The 14,443-nt window shown below is 39.8% G+C and overlaps 1 protein-coding gene across 1 annotated transcript; it reads left to right on the forward strand.

Annotated features, from left to right (window-relative positions):
* The first annotated feature begins 718 nt into the window (after positions 1 to 718).
* On the forward strand, positions 719 to 1,370 carry LOC4347053 (mini zinc finger protein 2-like). The gene has a single exon (NM_001422760.1). It carries the CDS (start codon positions 790 to 792, stop codon positions 1,129 to 1,131), a length of 342 nt encoding a protein of 113 aa, NP_001409689.1. The 5' UTR covers positions 719 to 789; the 3' UTR covers positions 1,132 to 1,370.
* Positions 1,371 to 14,443: the final 13,073 nt, after the last annotated feature.

Here is a 14,443-nt window from a genome sequence, read left to right on the forward strand (position 1 = left end):
GAAACTCAATCAATTAAACTAAGATGATAAAACCAAACTGAGCCTACTCCCGGTCTATGTATGTAATGCACACAGTCAAAGAACCAAAACACTCATCCCAATCACAAACATAAAACAGTAACATAAAAATTAGTGGATATCAATCTGTATATACTAGATCCCCACCCACCATGCTGGGCAAAACACTTCCGTGCCACATGATCCAACCGTCGAAATACCATCGTAATAGATAACCGGTCCCTTAAATGTAAAGAACAATTAGGACTTGTTTGGTTTAAAGGGGATTGAAGAGGATTGGCGTGGAATAAATCCCCTCCAATCCCTCCCCTCTCTCAGAGGGATTAACCGAACAAGGTCTTAAGTAGATAATCCTTCGGAATAATCCAGTAAATAATCTGTTTTAAACGGGGGCCATGTGTGTGAGAGTTTATCACTAGACACTAGTCACGCTACTAGGTCCATCCATGCATGAGAGGAGAGCTAAGGTAGCTAGCATTCCCAATGCCATTAGGGTCTGGTTTAGTTCCTAATTTTTTCTTCAAACTTTTAACTTTTTTATCACATCAAAACTTTCCAAACTTCCAACTTTTCCTTCACATTATTTCAATTTCAATCAAACTTTCGATTTTAGCGTGAACTAGACACACCCCAGGTGAAGAAATGGAAGGAGAGACGGCGGCCGCTATAAATACGCAGCGCTGTGCAGCAGGGTGGGTTCATTGCTGCAAAGCTTGGTGCCGAGTGAGAGAGCAGCAAAGCGAGAGTGTGCGTGCGTGGGCGTGTCGCGCCATGATGAAGAGGCTGGTGGTCCTGAGGAGGCGGGAGCCGGCGGTGAGGTTCAGCTGCTGCGGCGTCAGGTACGGCGAGTGCCGCCGCAACCACGCGGCCAGCACCGGCGGCCACGCCGTCGACGGCTGCCGCGAGTTCATCGCCGCCGAGGACGGCGGCGGCGGCAACAGCACAAGCGCCGTGGGCGTCGCCGCGGCGGCGCTCAAGTGCGCCGCCTGCGGCTGCCACCGCAGCTTCCACCGCAGGGTGCAGGTGTACGAGGTGGCCTGGGACGACGACTGCGCCTCCGGCGACACCTCCTCCTCCTCGCCGTCGTCGTCGTCCTCGTTGAGCAGCGAGTAGACCAGCTGCGGCAATGGCGGCGGCGCGCCGCCGCCGCAGCTGCCGTCTCCGGCCGGTGCATCGTCATGCTGCATGCCTAGGATATGATCAGACCTCGCGATTGTTAATTAATTAATTAATTAATTAATTATTAGCTTGTGTAATCTGTATACCCATGGATTGATTGACCCTATTCCCCCCAAGTGATTATTTGCTCTCATCTCTAATTAATCAATTAATTAATGCCTTATTTTAACTTTTTTCCCCTGAATCTCTGATCCAATCCATATCTGATCTTCAACAAGCCGGCTTGATTATTGCATTGTCTGCACTGCATCAGACGATCTTGACATCTTTGTTGCTGCGTGTTGATTAGCTGGTATTCTTTGCTTCACATCACACTCTGCATGCTCATGAACTGAAACTGAAGCTCTGAATGTGACGCTGCTGTACTCATCAGTGTATTGTATTGTATGCACGTACAATTATATATACAGAGCTGGCACTTTGTATTATACATTTATACTGTACGCATACCGTGTCCTTGTACGTACGGAAACTGGAGCTGCAAGCGTGCAAAGTACAGGCGACGATATATACTCCATACATGTGGCATTGTATACCACAAAATGTACGTACATCGAAGAAATTCTACTTCCATTTTTTTCTTTTTTTTTCTCTTGGAGTTAATGAATTGAGGGTGTGTTTAGTTCCTGAAAAAAGTTAAAAGTTTAAAGAAAGTTGGGAGTTTAAAAAAAAATTAAAAATAGTTTTTAATGTGGTATGATGTGATAGAAAGTTGGGAGCAAGAGGAACACTAGCAGAGCAGCAGTCGACACGAGTGTAATTTTGACATTTATGTGGAAGGAAAAGTAGCTGCATTCCTTTCATTCCTTGGACCTGGCTTGAGTCCCTTGGCTATAGCTCTCTCTCTCTCTCTCGACAGCAGCATAAAAAGGGCAGCACGACAACAATTATAACAGTAATTTCAGACACATCTATGACTATGAATAGCCCGTTCTCCTTTTCTATCTCCTCACACCTTTTCATTTTTTTCCCTCCCCTTTCTTTCTTCCCTTTGTCCGGCTACAACACATCATTTAACTGTTCTATTCCTCTATCAAATTTCCATAAAGTTTCACAAACTGAGGTCAGCTGGTTAGTTTGAAGGTTACGAATGCTCGTATTTACGACTAATTATTTTTTTAAGTGGTAGCGAGAAACCTATGCCGATTTCCGTTAATCTGCCAACCCACTCTCTTTGTAAGTTTTCTGTGGTAGGCATCGATAACAAGATACCTATGATGATTTTATCAATTTTAGGATATATCAAACTAGTTTCTCGGAAAGGTTCAATCTAATCTCTCGGATTTGTTCATAGGGGTTCATTTATATTGTTTTTTAATAACAAAATGAAATTTCTTTCCAGAACACGCGAGACAAAACTCGAATATGTGAGCATTTCCATTAATTTGGCTTCTGAATGTCAGATAAGTTCGTTTGACTGTGTTTAGATTCAGGGGTGAAAAGTTTTGGCATATCATATCGGATATACGGACACACATTTGAAGTATTAAGCGTAGACTAATAACAAAACAAATTACAGATTCCACTTGTAAACCGCAAGATGAATTTATTAAGCCTAATTAATCCGTCATTAACAAATGTTTACTGTAGCACCACATTATCAGATCATGGAGCAATTAGGCTAAAAAGATTCGTCTCGCAATTTACACGCATACTTTATACATGTGTCCAAACATTCGACGTGACAGTGTAAAAAATTTTAGTAGTGGATCTAATAAAGAGGCTCTGAGCTACTGAATTTTATCTGGTTTGGCGTGCATACAAGGACAAGGGGAAGCAGGGAGGAACAGGAACGGTTGTCCATGTAACAGTGCAAGGGGAAGTAGGGCGATCGATCGATCAGGCACAGGCAGACATCCCCTGTTCGATGGGTGTTTATGAGCTGCAGGGGCACGACAGCTCGCCGCATTATAAATGGGAGTTAATTAGCTCCATTAAACTTGGATGGCTTAATTCGCTACTAATTAGAGCTGCCATGCATATATTGCTAGCTAGTGCTGCCCAGCTAGCTGCTGGCTCATATCCATTTAAAGCCGGCGACGACCCGCTTGTAAATTAATCAATTAATCCAATCAGAAAGGAAAATTGGAAATCTCCAAGTTGCACACTGTACATCAGTACATGTATGTATATGCAGGAGGTCCAATCTATTCCATGGTTGTACCGCAGGAAGAGAAAGTTCTAATACTATACAGGATGTAGATACACCACCCAACCACGTTGTTGTATAGTGGAACGTGTGCTTCTTGCGTATAATAAAAGAAATCATAGCAAATAGTGTCACTTAAAACCTATTCTTTAAAAATGTTTTTACAAGAAATAATGTGTTTTATTAAAAAAAATTGTACCATTTAGGAGTTTAATTATTAAGCATATTTGCAATATTCCAACAACATATATGCTATCCTTAAGGAAACATTAGACTAAGTTTTACTGTATAGCTTTCCAAATATTAATTGACATGTTATTTACGGCCAATCTAATAGTTTACCCATAAAAAATAGTTACATATGTAAATACTTGGCTCATAACGTTTTAGAGCTTATATTGTAGCTGGCTATAAATCTATAACACGTTTTTCTTTTCTCTCGTCTCCTCTTTCCTTCCCCTAGTTACAATTAGTTTGACTCTAAAAAACACACGCGTAGTTACATCTGATATATATCAACAAATTGTGTGTTTCCTGCATGCATAATCTATTCTTGTTTGGATTGATCCATGCCGTTTTCTGACAAATCAGATGTTTGATGGTGTCCCAAATCTACCTGAATACGCCTCCGGCGCCGAGACCACCAATCGATCGAGATCTCAACTGATCAGGCACAATTCAACGTGCCAACGCCAGGGTATACGAACAAGCTGGGTGTACTGCAGCATTATTCTGCGAGGATTTGCTTGCAGGGATCGGAGTCTCGATCGAATATGAACGCTGGCGAGTGGCTGGCTCTGATAAAAGCTAGCTAGCCACACCGTCCTGAAGAAGAATCTTGTGTACACGGCATAGTACAGAGAGCGAGAGCAGCTAGCTAGCGAATACCAACCGTATTGCGTTTGCCAGCGTGCACAAGGCAGGCATTGGATTATGATCGATCGATGCGGCGAGCGAGAGAGGCTTTGGAAGGGATCGAAACGACGAATAATATAAGGTTATGTCGTGATATGGCACGGGTGATCGATCGCCGAGACTTTTCTCTTCTACTACCTCCGTCTCAAAATATATTTATTTCTAGCACAGTGTAGTCTTGTCCCAAAATAAAACTATTTTTCCATCTACCTCCTCATCTCAACCAATCACAATCACTTTTTTCACCTACTTTCTTTTTTCAACCCATCACACACTTCCTACAATCATTCTCACCTACTTTCTTAATACCCGTGCCAACCTAAAAAAATATCTGCATTTTGAGACGGAGGAAGTAGCATATATTGATATATAGTGAAAGCAATGTTTTAAATAGCGGGCTAAGGCATTTAGCGGTTAGCTTCTCAAACAGCTATAGCGGGCTAAATGGAGCTATAGCGGTTAAATTATACATGAGAGCAAATAGCTAGAACCCTTCTCAAACAGCTATAGCGGGAGATAGCGGCAGTTTAGCGGGAGATTTAAAACCATGAGTGAAAACTTATTAGATACTCCTAATTGGCAATTTGGCATGCGACAATGGAGTTGAGAGTAGCTTATGGGTATATATATGATTCCATCGACTAGAGTTCAATGTCACGTGGTGCATTTTGTTACCAATATTGTGAGATTTACATATTTGTGTTTTATAAGATGAAGTATCGCTCGTGGGTATATACATGTGACATGCGGTGTGTGGTGCGTGCAAAAATGTTAACGCACGAACAGGTTCTGACATGTTGCTGAGGCATGCGCGCACCCTATCAAATTAGGGTGGGGTTGTGTGTGCGCGCATGTGCGTGCATGAGTGTGCAGAGGGGGGAGCTTAGAGCCGCACGCCCCATCCGATTAAGGTGAAGATGTGTGTGCGTGTGCGCATGTGCATGTGCTTCCCGCCCTCTAGAGCCGCACAAAGTTAGCCCATTCAACGGATGGACCCACTTACACATAGCACCCCACTGATGCTTTGTCTTTACTTAATGTAAAAGGGTTGACCTAGAAATGATATGGTTAGAAGGACAAGGCTTTGTAAGTTGATTCCAGGTGGCCAACTAGTTGTGGGTGATAATGGCACCATTGTTATCAGGTCAAGAAAGTGTGGTAAGGAAAAGTCACGCCAATCAGTTAGGCTACGAGAGGTAGACAATAATAGTGGGGGAAGGGGTGGTGTGACGACGCGGGCTATATATGGTGCCATTGGCCACCAAAGATATAGGGGAGGTGGTGAGGGAAGAGAGGATACACCGTCGGGATAATTGGTCTAATCGCACAGCACACTCGCCGATTTGACCGTTCTACCCTATTTTGTCTAACCGATTCCACACAAAGAGCACTACTTCACCAATAATCATCAAATATTAAAATCAATTATTTATCATGCCAATTATTTATCATGAAATAATAATAATAAATACTTCGATTTCATACAAAGATCCTATTAACTTGGTCACCAAGAGGGCCAAGACGAGCTCGCTAGATGGTAGGTTGTCCTAGAGCTCTGCGTTGTTGATTAGAAGACCATAGAACTCTATCGAGTGGAAGCAAAAAGCAAGCACAAGTTGGCTAGGCCAAAATCAAAACCGTGCAAACATGTAACACGTTCGCGGGCCTTAGGTGTGCGTGGACGGCCGCGTATTAGAGGCCCCATGTTGCATGTTCCTCTGGTGTTTTTTTTTTATAAAGTGCGCTTTAATTTGCACAGAATAATTAATGAGCCGTGTTTTACTTTGCACCACACAGGGTCTGTTCGGCTGCAGGTTACAACCCTTCTTCACAGCCAAGCTGCTGCTTGTAGATGCAGCGAAATAATTAGCGACTAGCTGCTTCGGCTGTCTAGCAGCTGCTATAACAAGCCGCCGAACAGGCCCATAATTTTACTTTGCACCAGGTTGTATTGAAATACATTTCACATCATTTAACTAAGGAAATTTCATGATCTTTTACAAAATAAGAATGAACATTTTTACAAAACGTGGTATAAAATTAACAAGTTCAATAAGTTCTACTTTTATTTTAAAAGATTCATTTTCATTTCTACTACACAAACCCGGTGCAAAATAAAACTTATTTTAATATATATTGGTGCAAAGTGAAAATATATACTAAACCTGGTGTAAAATGAAAGAAGGTATAATCCACTCGATACAATGTATACAATTTATTCGCTCATTTTTTTAGGAGAAAGAATGCTGATAACCTCTCATTATTGGAGAAGAAAAAACACAAAGATGGGGCAAATGTAAGAGAGATGAGGCCCATTGAACATTGGCAGATCTAGGAAATGGGCCGCTAATAACAAAAGCCTAATAAGAGTTGTGCAACCATCGATGTGGATGCATGGAAGCCCAACGGAGAGCTGGTTTTAGGCCCATAATGGTTAATGGGACCGTTCACTCGTAAGCCCATATCTCCAAACTACCAAAATTTTATAACTGCTAACCAGTTGAAATTTGGTATTCTAATTTTTTTTCTGAAAGAAATGGTTGACGTAATTCAAACTCTACTTACTTAGGTCGGTGCTTCCGTTTTACAGAAGTCAATAAGAATATATAAGATGACACTACTCTTTGCACTTCCAAAGTAGTTTTTTTTTTCGATAATGACTTCCAAAGTAGTTACTCCAGTGCTAACATTTTATTAGCAGAGACCTCCTTTATTTCTGAAGACTTCCAAACAGCGAAAGGTGTCTTTTCCAACTCCAATTGTCACTTCTATCAGCTTCTAATAATATCACATCATAAACGTGTCAAATTAGGATACGCAGGGAATTAATTAATCAATATAATTTTACATTCCACGATCCACCCATTCAGCCTTCAGTTTGTAATGATCACCTGCAAATGACACCACTAATTCGTGACTTGCAAACAGTACAGAGCAAATAAGGCATGCATCATTGCAAATTTGCGATTATCATGTCAACCCTGAAAGGGATTAATCATGCATGCATTTTTCGGCAAGCAAAAAATAAGGGCTAAAATAAAGGGGCAAATAAATTAGGAGTGCACATAGTGATGTTAGGTCTCTCACTGTATACAAAAGATGGCCAAAATGTGACAGATTGAAGGTAACAAATGCCAGCCCAACTGAATTTTGTCTGCCTTGTACTGGAAAGATGATAATTGCAGGAGTAACCTGTCCTGGCCACTACTGTTCCTGATGAGCCTACTGCTAGAATGTTAACAATAGCTTATTATCATCAATGGAATAAAGATGGAAAATGATGGGAAAGGCTTGAAACTTTCGGCTAACTTTGATGGGGTTTCAGAGATAAGATCCCCATCCTCTTGACACTACTCTGAGCTTCTTTTTCAATTATATGGGATGCAATACAATACAACACCTTCTTGTGGACCCAGTGCATCAAGTGTTACTGTCACAGTGACCCTAAAAAATCTAGAATTTACAGCAGCACATGAATTTCCTGCACCATCAGAGAAGCTGAAGATAATAAAAAGATTTTATGCATTCAGAGCTAGCAAAGCAAAGTAAAAATAATAAAAATAATTATCAAGTGGACATGGTCCATCAACACCTGAGGCTCACAATTATGCCCCCATCTCCATATTATCCACAGGGAATCTTTGTGGAGGACATCAAAGCCCCCAGTAGAACACAGATATGATATGAGTGCCACCCATGCAATGCAGTCAATTGCACACAGAGGCATCAATGATGGGCTTTGCTCCTCTCTACTTGAGGCTGTGCCTGCCCCTCAGTGGGAGCAATGTATATGTGGGAGTACTCCTATTACCATAGCTTCATGTAAATCTCTAATCTTGCAAGGGTGTTTATGCACATGATTAGCTGCCCCCCAGGGCAGCATAATTCTCCCTCCACTCCCAACTTTCACCAGACTCCTCCTCACCACTTTTACTCCATTTGCATTATTATTGCCATGGCAGATGCACTCAATAAATGGAATCATGCTGAGTTTGTGCCATTGCCAGCTAGAGAGAGAGAGAGAGAGAGATACCCCAGGGGCAGCAGAATTTCCTCCCCTTGCATCAAATGGGGAGCCTGATGGTGCATGTGGTTACAGCAGGGGGCATTAACCAACTGGAAATTAGTGGGTGTGTACTGGTTTTTTAGGAGTTATTGGATCTTTGACACACAAGACACTCTCATGTGAGCTAGTACATGCCTACATGGTTTGTGCTCCCTACATTCAGAATATTCTCTCTTTTACTATGGCATATATAGTGCATATATATGTGTAGTTTAATTGCTTAATGATTTTTTTCATTATCTAAAACAGTGTGTATATATGTAGTATAATATTGTTTTAAGGTTTTCACCTTCTTCACTATATATATAGAAGTGATTAAAATTGTTGGTATGGGAATTGCACTAGAAGATATTTCTCTTAAGGAATTGTGTCATGTTTATCCTCTTTGTACCTAACATGATCTGCTTTATGTCATAAAAATAGAGGTCACTAGTGCATCTTGGATGTTACCAGAGGACAGGGCGATGTCGATAACACAAGAATGTAGGAAACATTGACTGATTTGTTAGGCAAAAAAATGCTTCTAAGAAAAGCATCAAAGAAAACATGAACTCTAAAAGTCTTTGTTAACTGCTTATGAATTCTTCCAAAGATTCCATTTTGTTAAAATGGGACCATACACGTTAATCCTTCGATAAAAAGGGATTAGGACAATTACCTCAATGAGAGCGGCATTTCGGCCTGTGCATGCTTTGATGAAAAGGAAGGAAAAGTTAGGCTTATCTCCATTGCTTGAGCTTTGGTCCAAGTGTCTGGATGTTAGCATCAACCTGATAAACAGATAAATCAGTGGTGGTTGAGTGTGAAAAATGAGTGAATTATTGGGTGGTCTCCAGTTTTGACCAGTAATCACCTTAGACAATTAGCATGTGTCCACATATACTCCTATTGAGATTTCTGTGAGAATGACATAATTAGTACTATTATTACTATAAAAAGATGCAAGCTAAACCAACTAGTAGTACTGGAGTGTTTATCAGTCCGATTGTTTTTTTTTTTAACTAATCTAGTAGTTGAGAACTGCCACTGGATAATTTTACTATATATCCTACTAGTTCTTCAAAGAATTATATTCTTCAGAATTATATCCTACTAGTTCTTTTAAAGAATGATAATTTTACTATTCTTGATAAGGTACTGGAAGATACCACATTTTCTATTGTGAAACTTATATCTCAGGGTACTAGATAACTCGAGGTACGAAAATTTCTATTGTAAAATTTAGGTACCTCAAGATATTTTATTAAGTGCCATAAAATATCTCTTGAAAGAAACATGTTTTACTTTGTTAATTTAGCCTTAGTTATTAGGTCAAAATGAATCAACTGACTCACATTCATACCATTATGTTTTTAAAACAGTTTCAGGACTCAGCTACTGCATTAAACAACCTGAGCTAATTTCCAAGATGATTAGACAATTCTTTAAAAAAACAAGGCAGAAGATGGTTAGACATTGGCACCAATCAATCGGGCTCCTATCGATATCATTATTATTAACAAACAGATCTAAGATAAACATAGGTTTCAAAAAAAAAGTTCTAAGATAAACACACATTTTATTCACTGAATATTACATGCCACAGAAAAGCTGTGATTGGTACAGCCAGTAGTGACACAGAAATCAAGCCCTTTTCTCGATGATGTTCTCAAGCAAAATCACTCCTGTTTGTACTAGGTTTTCTAGCCTTAAACAGGCTGACAGGTGAGCTCCAACCATCACATAACCTCATTGTGATGAATAATTCTGAAAGAGTACACCTTCCTTTTCTCAAAAAGGTCCCTGTTTTTTTCCCTTTCTCATATGGTCCGGCCCACAGCATTTTCTGCTCAAACTTTTTTTTACACCACTCATCCAAGAAGGCAGCTGAACAGCCGATGTAAGACGATTCAATACCACAGAAAAGAACAGAAAAGAAAATTAAAATTAAAGAAAGAACTTTTGTGAGAAGAAGCACTTTCTGATACGGCTCATGGAGAGGTCACTAGCTAAGTAAAGCTAATGGTGGCTCTAGGTTGAGATGCATGCTTCTTATGGGTTTAGGATTAGGGTTAAGGGCACATCGATTGGTCCCAGAGCCTAATCATCTTGGTGTGTGATAGCATCCATCACCATCACTTAGATTAGATGCACTTTAGGGTTTGAAGCTTAGGGCCCGTTTACTTCCCCAAAATTTTTTTCCAAAAACATCACATTGAATCTTTGAACATATGTATAAAGCATTAAATATAGATAAAAAGAAAAACTAATTGCACAGTTATGGGGGAAATCGCGAGACGAATCTTTTAAGCCTAATTAATCTGTGATTAGCCATAAGTGCTACAGTAACCCACATGTGCTAATGACGGCTTAATTAGTCTCAAAAGATTCGTCTCGCGGTTTCCAGGCGAGTTCTGAAATTAGTTTTTTTCATTCGTGTCTGAAAACCCCTTCCGACATCCAGTTAAACGTCCGATGTGACACCCAAAAATTTTCTTTTTTCCAACTAAACACACCCTTAGAGTAGTTGTTATGGCCACTGAAAGGGCTAGCTCACTGATGGTCCGGGGGCTAATTAAGACTCTGAGCATGCTATGCCGTTGACTATCCCAACTATTAGCTAAAACCCACAATGTAACGGATTATAGCGATCGATCTGAGCCATTCAACTTTGTGACGAACCGAGTGACGTCGTTTCAGAGACTATCCAGTACAAAATACAACTTTGACAACTATAAGTTTTGTTAAGCATATTTGAGCAAGTTATTCTGTGTAACATTATTTTGAAAGAAGAAAATTTTGGATACTAAGGAGAAACTTGTGTTGGTTAAAATATAAATGAAATATAGGTGAGCATGCGTGCTTGCCTACCGAGTAAAATGCTAAGCATGCACAAACGGTGTCGTCTGAGCCAATCAGCGCTATGAGCGGTTTCTGGTGTCTAACATTTTTTTTTCACGAACACACGAAAAGATTATACGTCAATATATTAGAAGAAAAGAGTTTTGATATTCAACGCAATCAGCCAGATCGGCTTATGCCAGAGGAGGGGAGAAAAGGCAAAATAAAAAAAATGAAAACTGAAGCTTAGAGAACTACGGCGGCTAAACACAAACTCCAAACCGCGGGAAGGGGCCAAGCCACATTACACTTCCAACAAGCCCCCAAAAGCGGCAATGGGGGTCTAACTTTATTACTCTCTCCATACCATATATAAGGGATTTATAGGACAATGAATCTGGACAAACGGTCTGTTTAGATTTATTGTGTGTGTCACATTCACCCAAAATCTCTGGTATGATGGGACAAGGGAGTATTATATATTGTGCATTCATTGTGTTCATATATTTGAATCATTGTATTTCAGACTGTAATTTAATCTCTTCAAAGCTAACACATGTCACTGTACGTCGTCTATTGTTTTGTGGAAAGGAAAATGATACACGTACTAATTTTTTATAAACTTTTTTATAAACACTAATGTGTTTCGCTGTGGTTGAACCTTGATTTTTTATAACTTCTAATTAACTCGATCAAACGATTGAGATTTTTACGAGCAAGAAGTTTGTAAGAAATTAATTTTTATTACTCTTTGTGTGCAAACACAATGTCTTCAACAAAAGGGGACTAGCTAGTACTACATCCATATTTTAATATATGACGCTGTTGACTTTTTATCTAACGTTTAACCATTCGTTTTATTCAAAAAAAATTTATATAATTATCATTTATTTTATCGTGACTTGATTCATCATCAAATGTTCTTTAAGCGTGACATAAATATTTTCATATTTGCATAAAAATTTTAAATAAAACGAGTGGTGTCGAAAAGTCAACGGCGTCGTATATGAAAATACGGAGGGAGTAAAATGCCAGCGGCAGTGGATACGATACAGGGGCTTTAAAATCTGAAAGCGGATGGTGCTTTCACGGCATGCAGCATCCATTTACTCCCTGATGAGGTGATCATGGTGGTCTCGAGAGAGAGCCTTTATTGACATAACCATCTTAAAGTCAAAACGGCATTTCGTTTCTCTACTACACACTCACATCAGATCATCTCAGATCCGTTTCGATCGCCCGAAACCAAACCAGAGGCTTCCCAATTCCGTAATCCGTACCACACGTTGACCACCCCGCCGCCATGTGGGCCCCACCTCCCGGCCCGACCCGCACGGGCCCACATGTCAGCGACTGCTCCGCGTGAGAAGGTACTACGCGTCGTCGTCGTCGAGAAAACCGGGTTTTTTTTTTGTTTGTTTGTTTGCACTGACGCGCCGCATTAAGGAGCCCAACAAACTCCATTGAAAGGCATTGTCATCAGCAACGGCTCACTGGTCAAGCTTGTGCAACGGCCCTGCTATGCTAGCTGCTGCAGGAGAGGTAATTAATCAAATCAACCCATCCAGCTTAGCTGCACTGACACGGTCCAGGATCAGTTTTGACGAGTATTGGCTCGAACAAAAGCATTCAAAGTCGTATTCACTGCAACATTATTTTCTCCCTAGAATGTGTATGTGACTTTGGTTTTAGAAAACTTCTTGATCTGTCGCTGCTTATAATAAATGTTGGCATCCAAACATGTGAACAAAAGTTAGCTATATCATCGTTTGTTCTCCAGCTTATTAACCGTAACCATAATCTAAATTTTAAAACATTCTATAGTTGATTTTGATTTTTAAGAAACAATTCTATCATAGTTTATTTTTTATATTGGCTTTTAAATCTTTAAGAATATGTAAAAGTTTTATCCATGTTATTTTTTCACCTACATAACGGTATATAATTAGCTATAATCGAAACTAGGGGCGGATCTACAGTTGAAGGGCCGGTATCAGGTGATATTACACCGACGACTTTCAGTAAAACCTATAATGAAATTGTTTATCCATATGTTACAACACCATGATCTAAGTATAATTAGCATATTATAACACCGATAAATATGTTATGACATCAACGAATTGATTTTCTGGATCCGCCACCGACCGAAACAATGACATTGATCAGTATGTAATAAGAGCAGTAATCAGAAGGATGGTTAACCTGAAGGACCATATGATGATAATCTGAATCTGAACAGTGAACTGAGCGGAGCATACGCATTGCACGGAAGTTGTTACTTGGAAGGCACTACTGATGCTGCTGCTGCTGAGCTGATCGTAGTCGTAGGCTCTGCAGCGCACCATGCGGCTATAGTGAGTAGAGCAGTACGCATGCATCCGCTAGAGCCCAAAAAAACCGCTTGGGTTTGAGCCATGACAGCTCACTGACGGCAAGTGTCCAATTGGGGATAACACAACGGACAAAAGCGCCATCAATTTTAACCAAACTTCACAGCCGTTGGGAAGCTTGGCTTGAGTACTCCCTGCTGCTGATTTAGCTCATGAGTTTGCTGTCTACTCTTGGTTACATTTAAAATTTAAACTACCCATCATCATAGCAGTGGTAATTCTGTTTAGACATACTCCCTCTATCTTATAAAAAACGAATCTAGAATCGAATGTGACATATTCTAGTACTACGAATCTCGGCATATATATATATATATATATATATATCCAGATTCATAGTACTAGGATACGTCACATCCGGCACTAGGTTGGTTTTTTATGGGACAGAGATGTAAATAGTGTACAAAAACTAAATAGAGGTAAAAAAAACTATACTACTCTAGAGGTAGATATAAATAAATTAAGATGAAATTTGAGCATTGGAAGTAGATATATTTTAAAACGGAGAGAGTACATATAAATGGATCATTATGCTGCTCAATTTAAATTTTTATCTACTAGTAGTATGTGCTTGTTTGGAAAGTTTCTCCTCCTAGATGGAAACACTCCCCCCCCCCTAGCACGGAAAACGGAGCAGTCCGTTAGCGCGTGATTAATTAAGTATTAGCTATTTGTTTTTTCAAAAATGGATTAATATGATTTTTTTTAAACAACTTTCGTATAGAAACTTTTTGCAAAAAACGTACCGTTTAGTAGTTTGAAAAACGTGCGTATAAAAAACGAGGGAGGGGTTAGGAAAAGGGGATGCAAACAGCTGCAACTACTTCAAAAATTAGAAAATCCAATAAACAAATTTTAGGAAGCTGTAGTTATAGAATTTGAAAAATAAATTAAAAGCTATGG

This window comes from Oryza sativa, chromosome 9, assembly GCF_034140825.1.
Source record: "Oryza sativa Japonica Group chromosome 9, ASM3414082v1".
NCBI classification, from domain to species: domain Eukaryota; kingdom Viridiplantae; phylum Streptophyta; class Magnoliopsida; order Poales; family Poaceae; genus Oryza; species Oryza sativa.

Excerpts from the sequence above, each read along its gene's own strand:
- LOC4347053 (NM_001422760.1), top strand. The coding sequence starts at position 790 with ATGATGAAGAGGCTGGTGGTCCTGAGGAGGCGGGAGCCGGCGGTGAGG.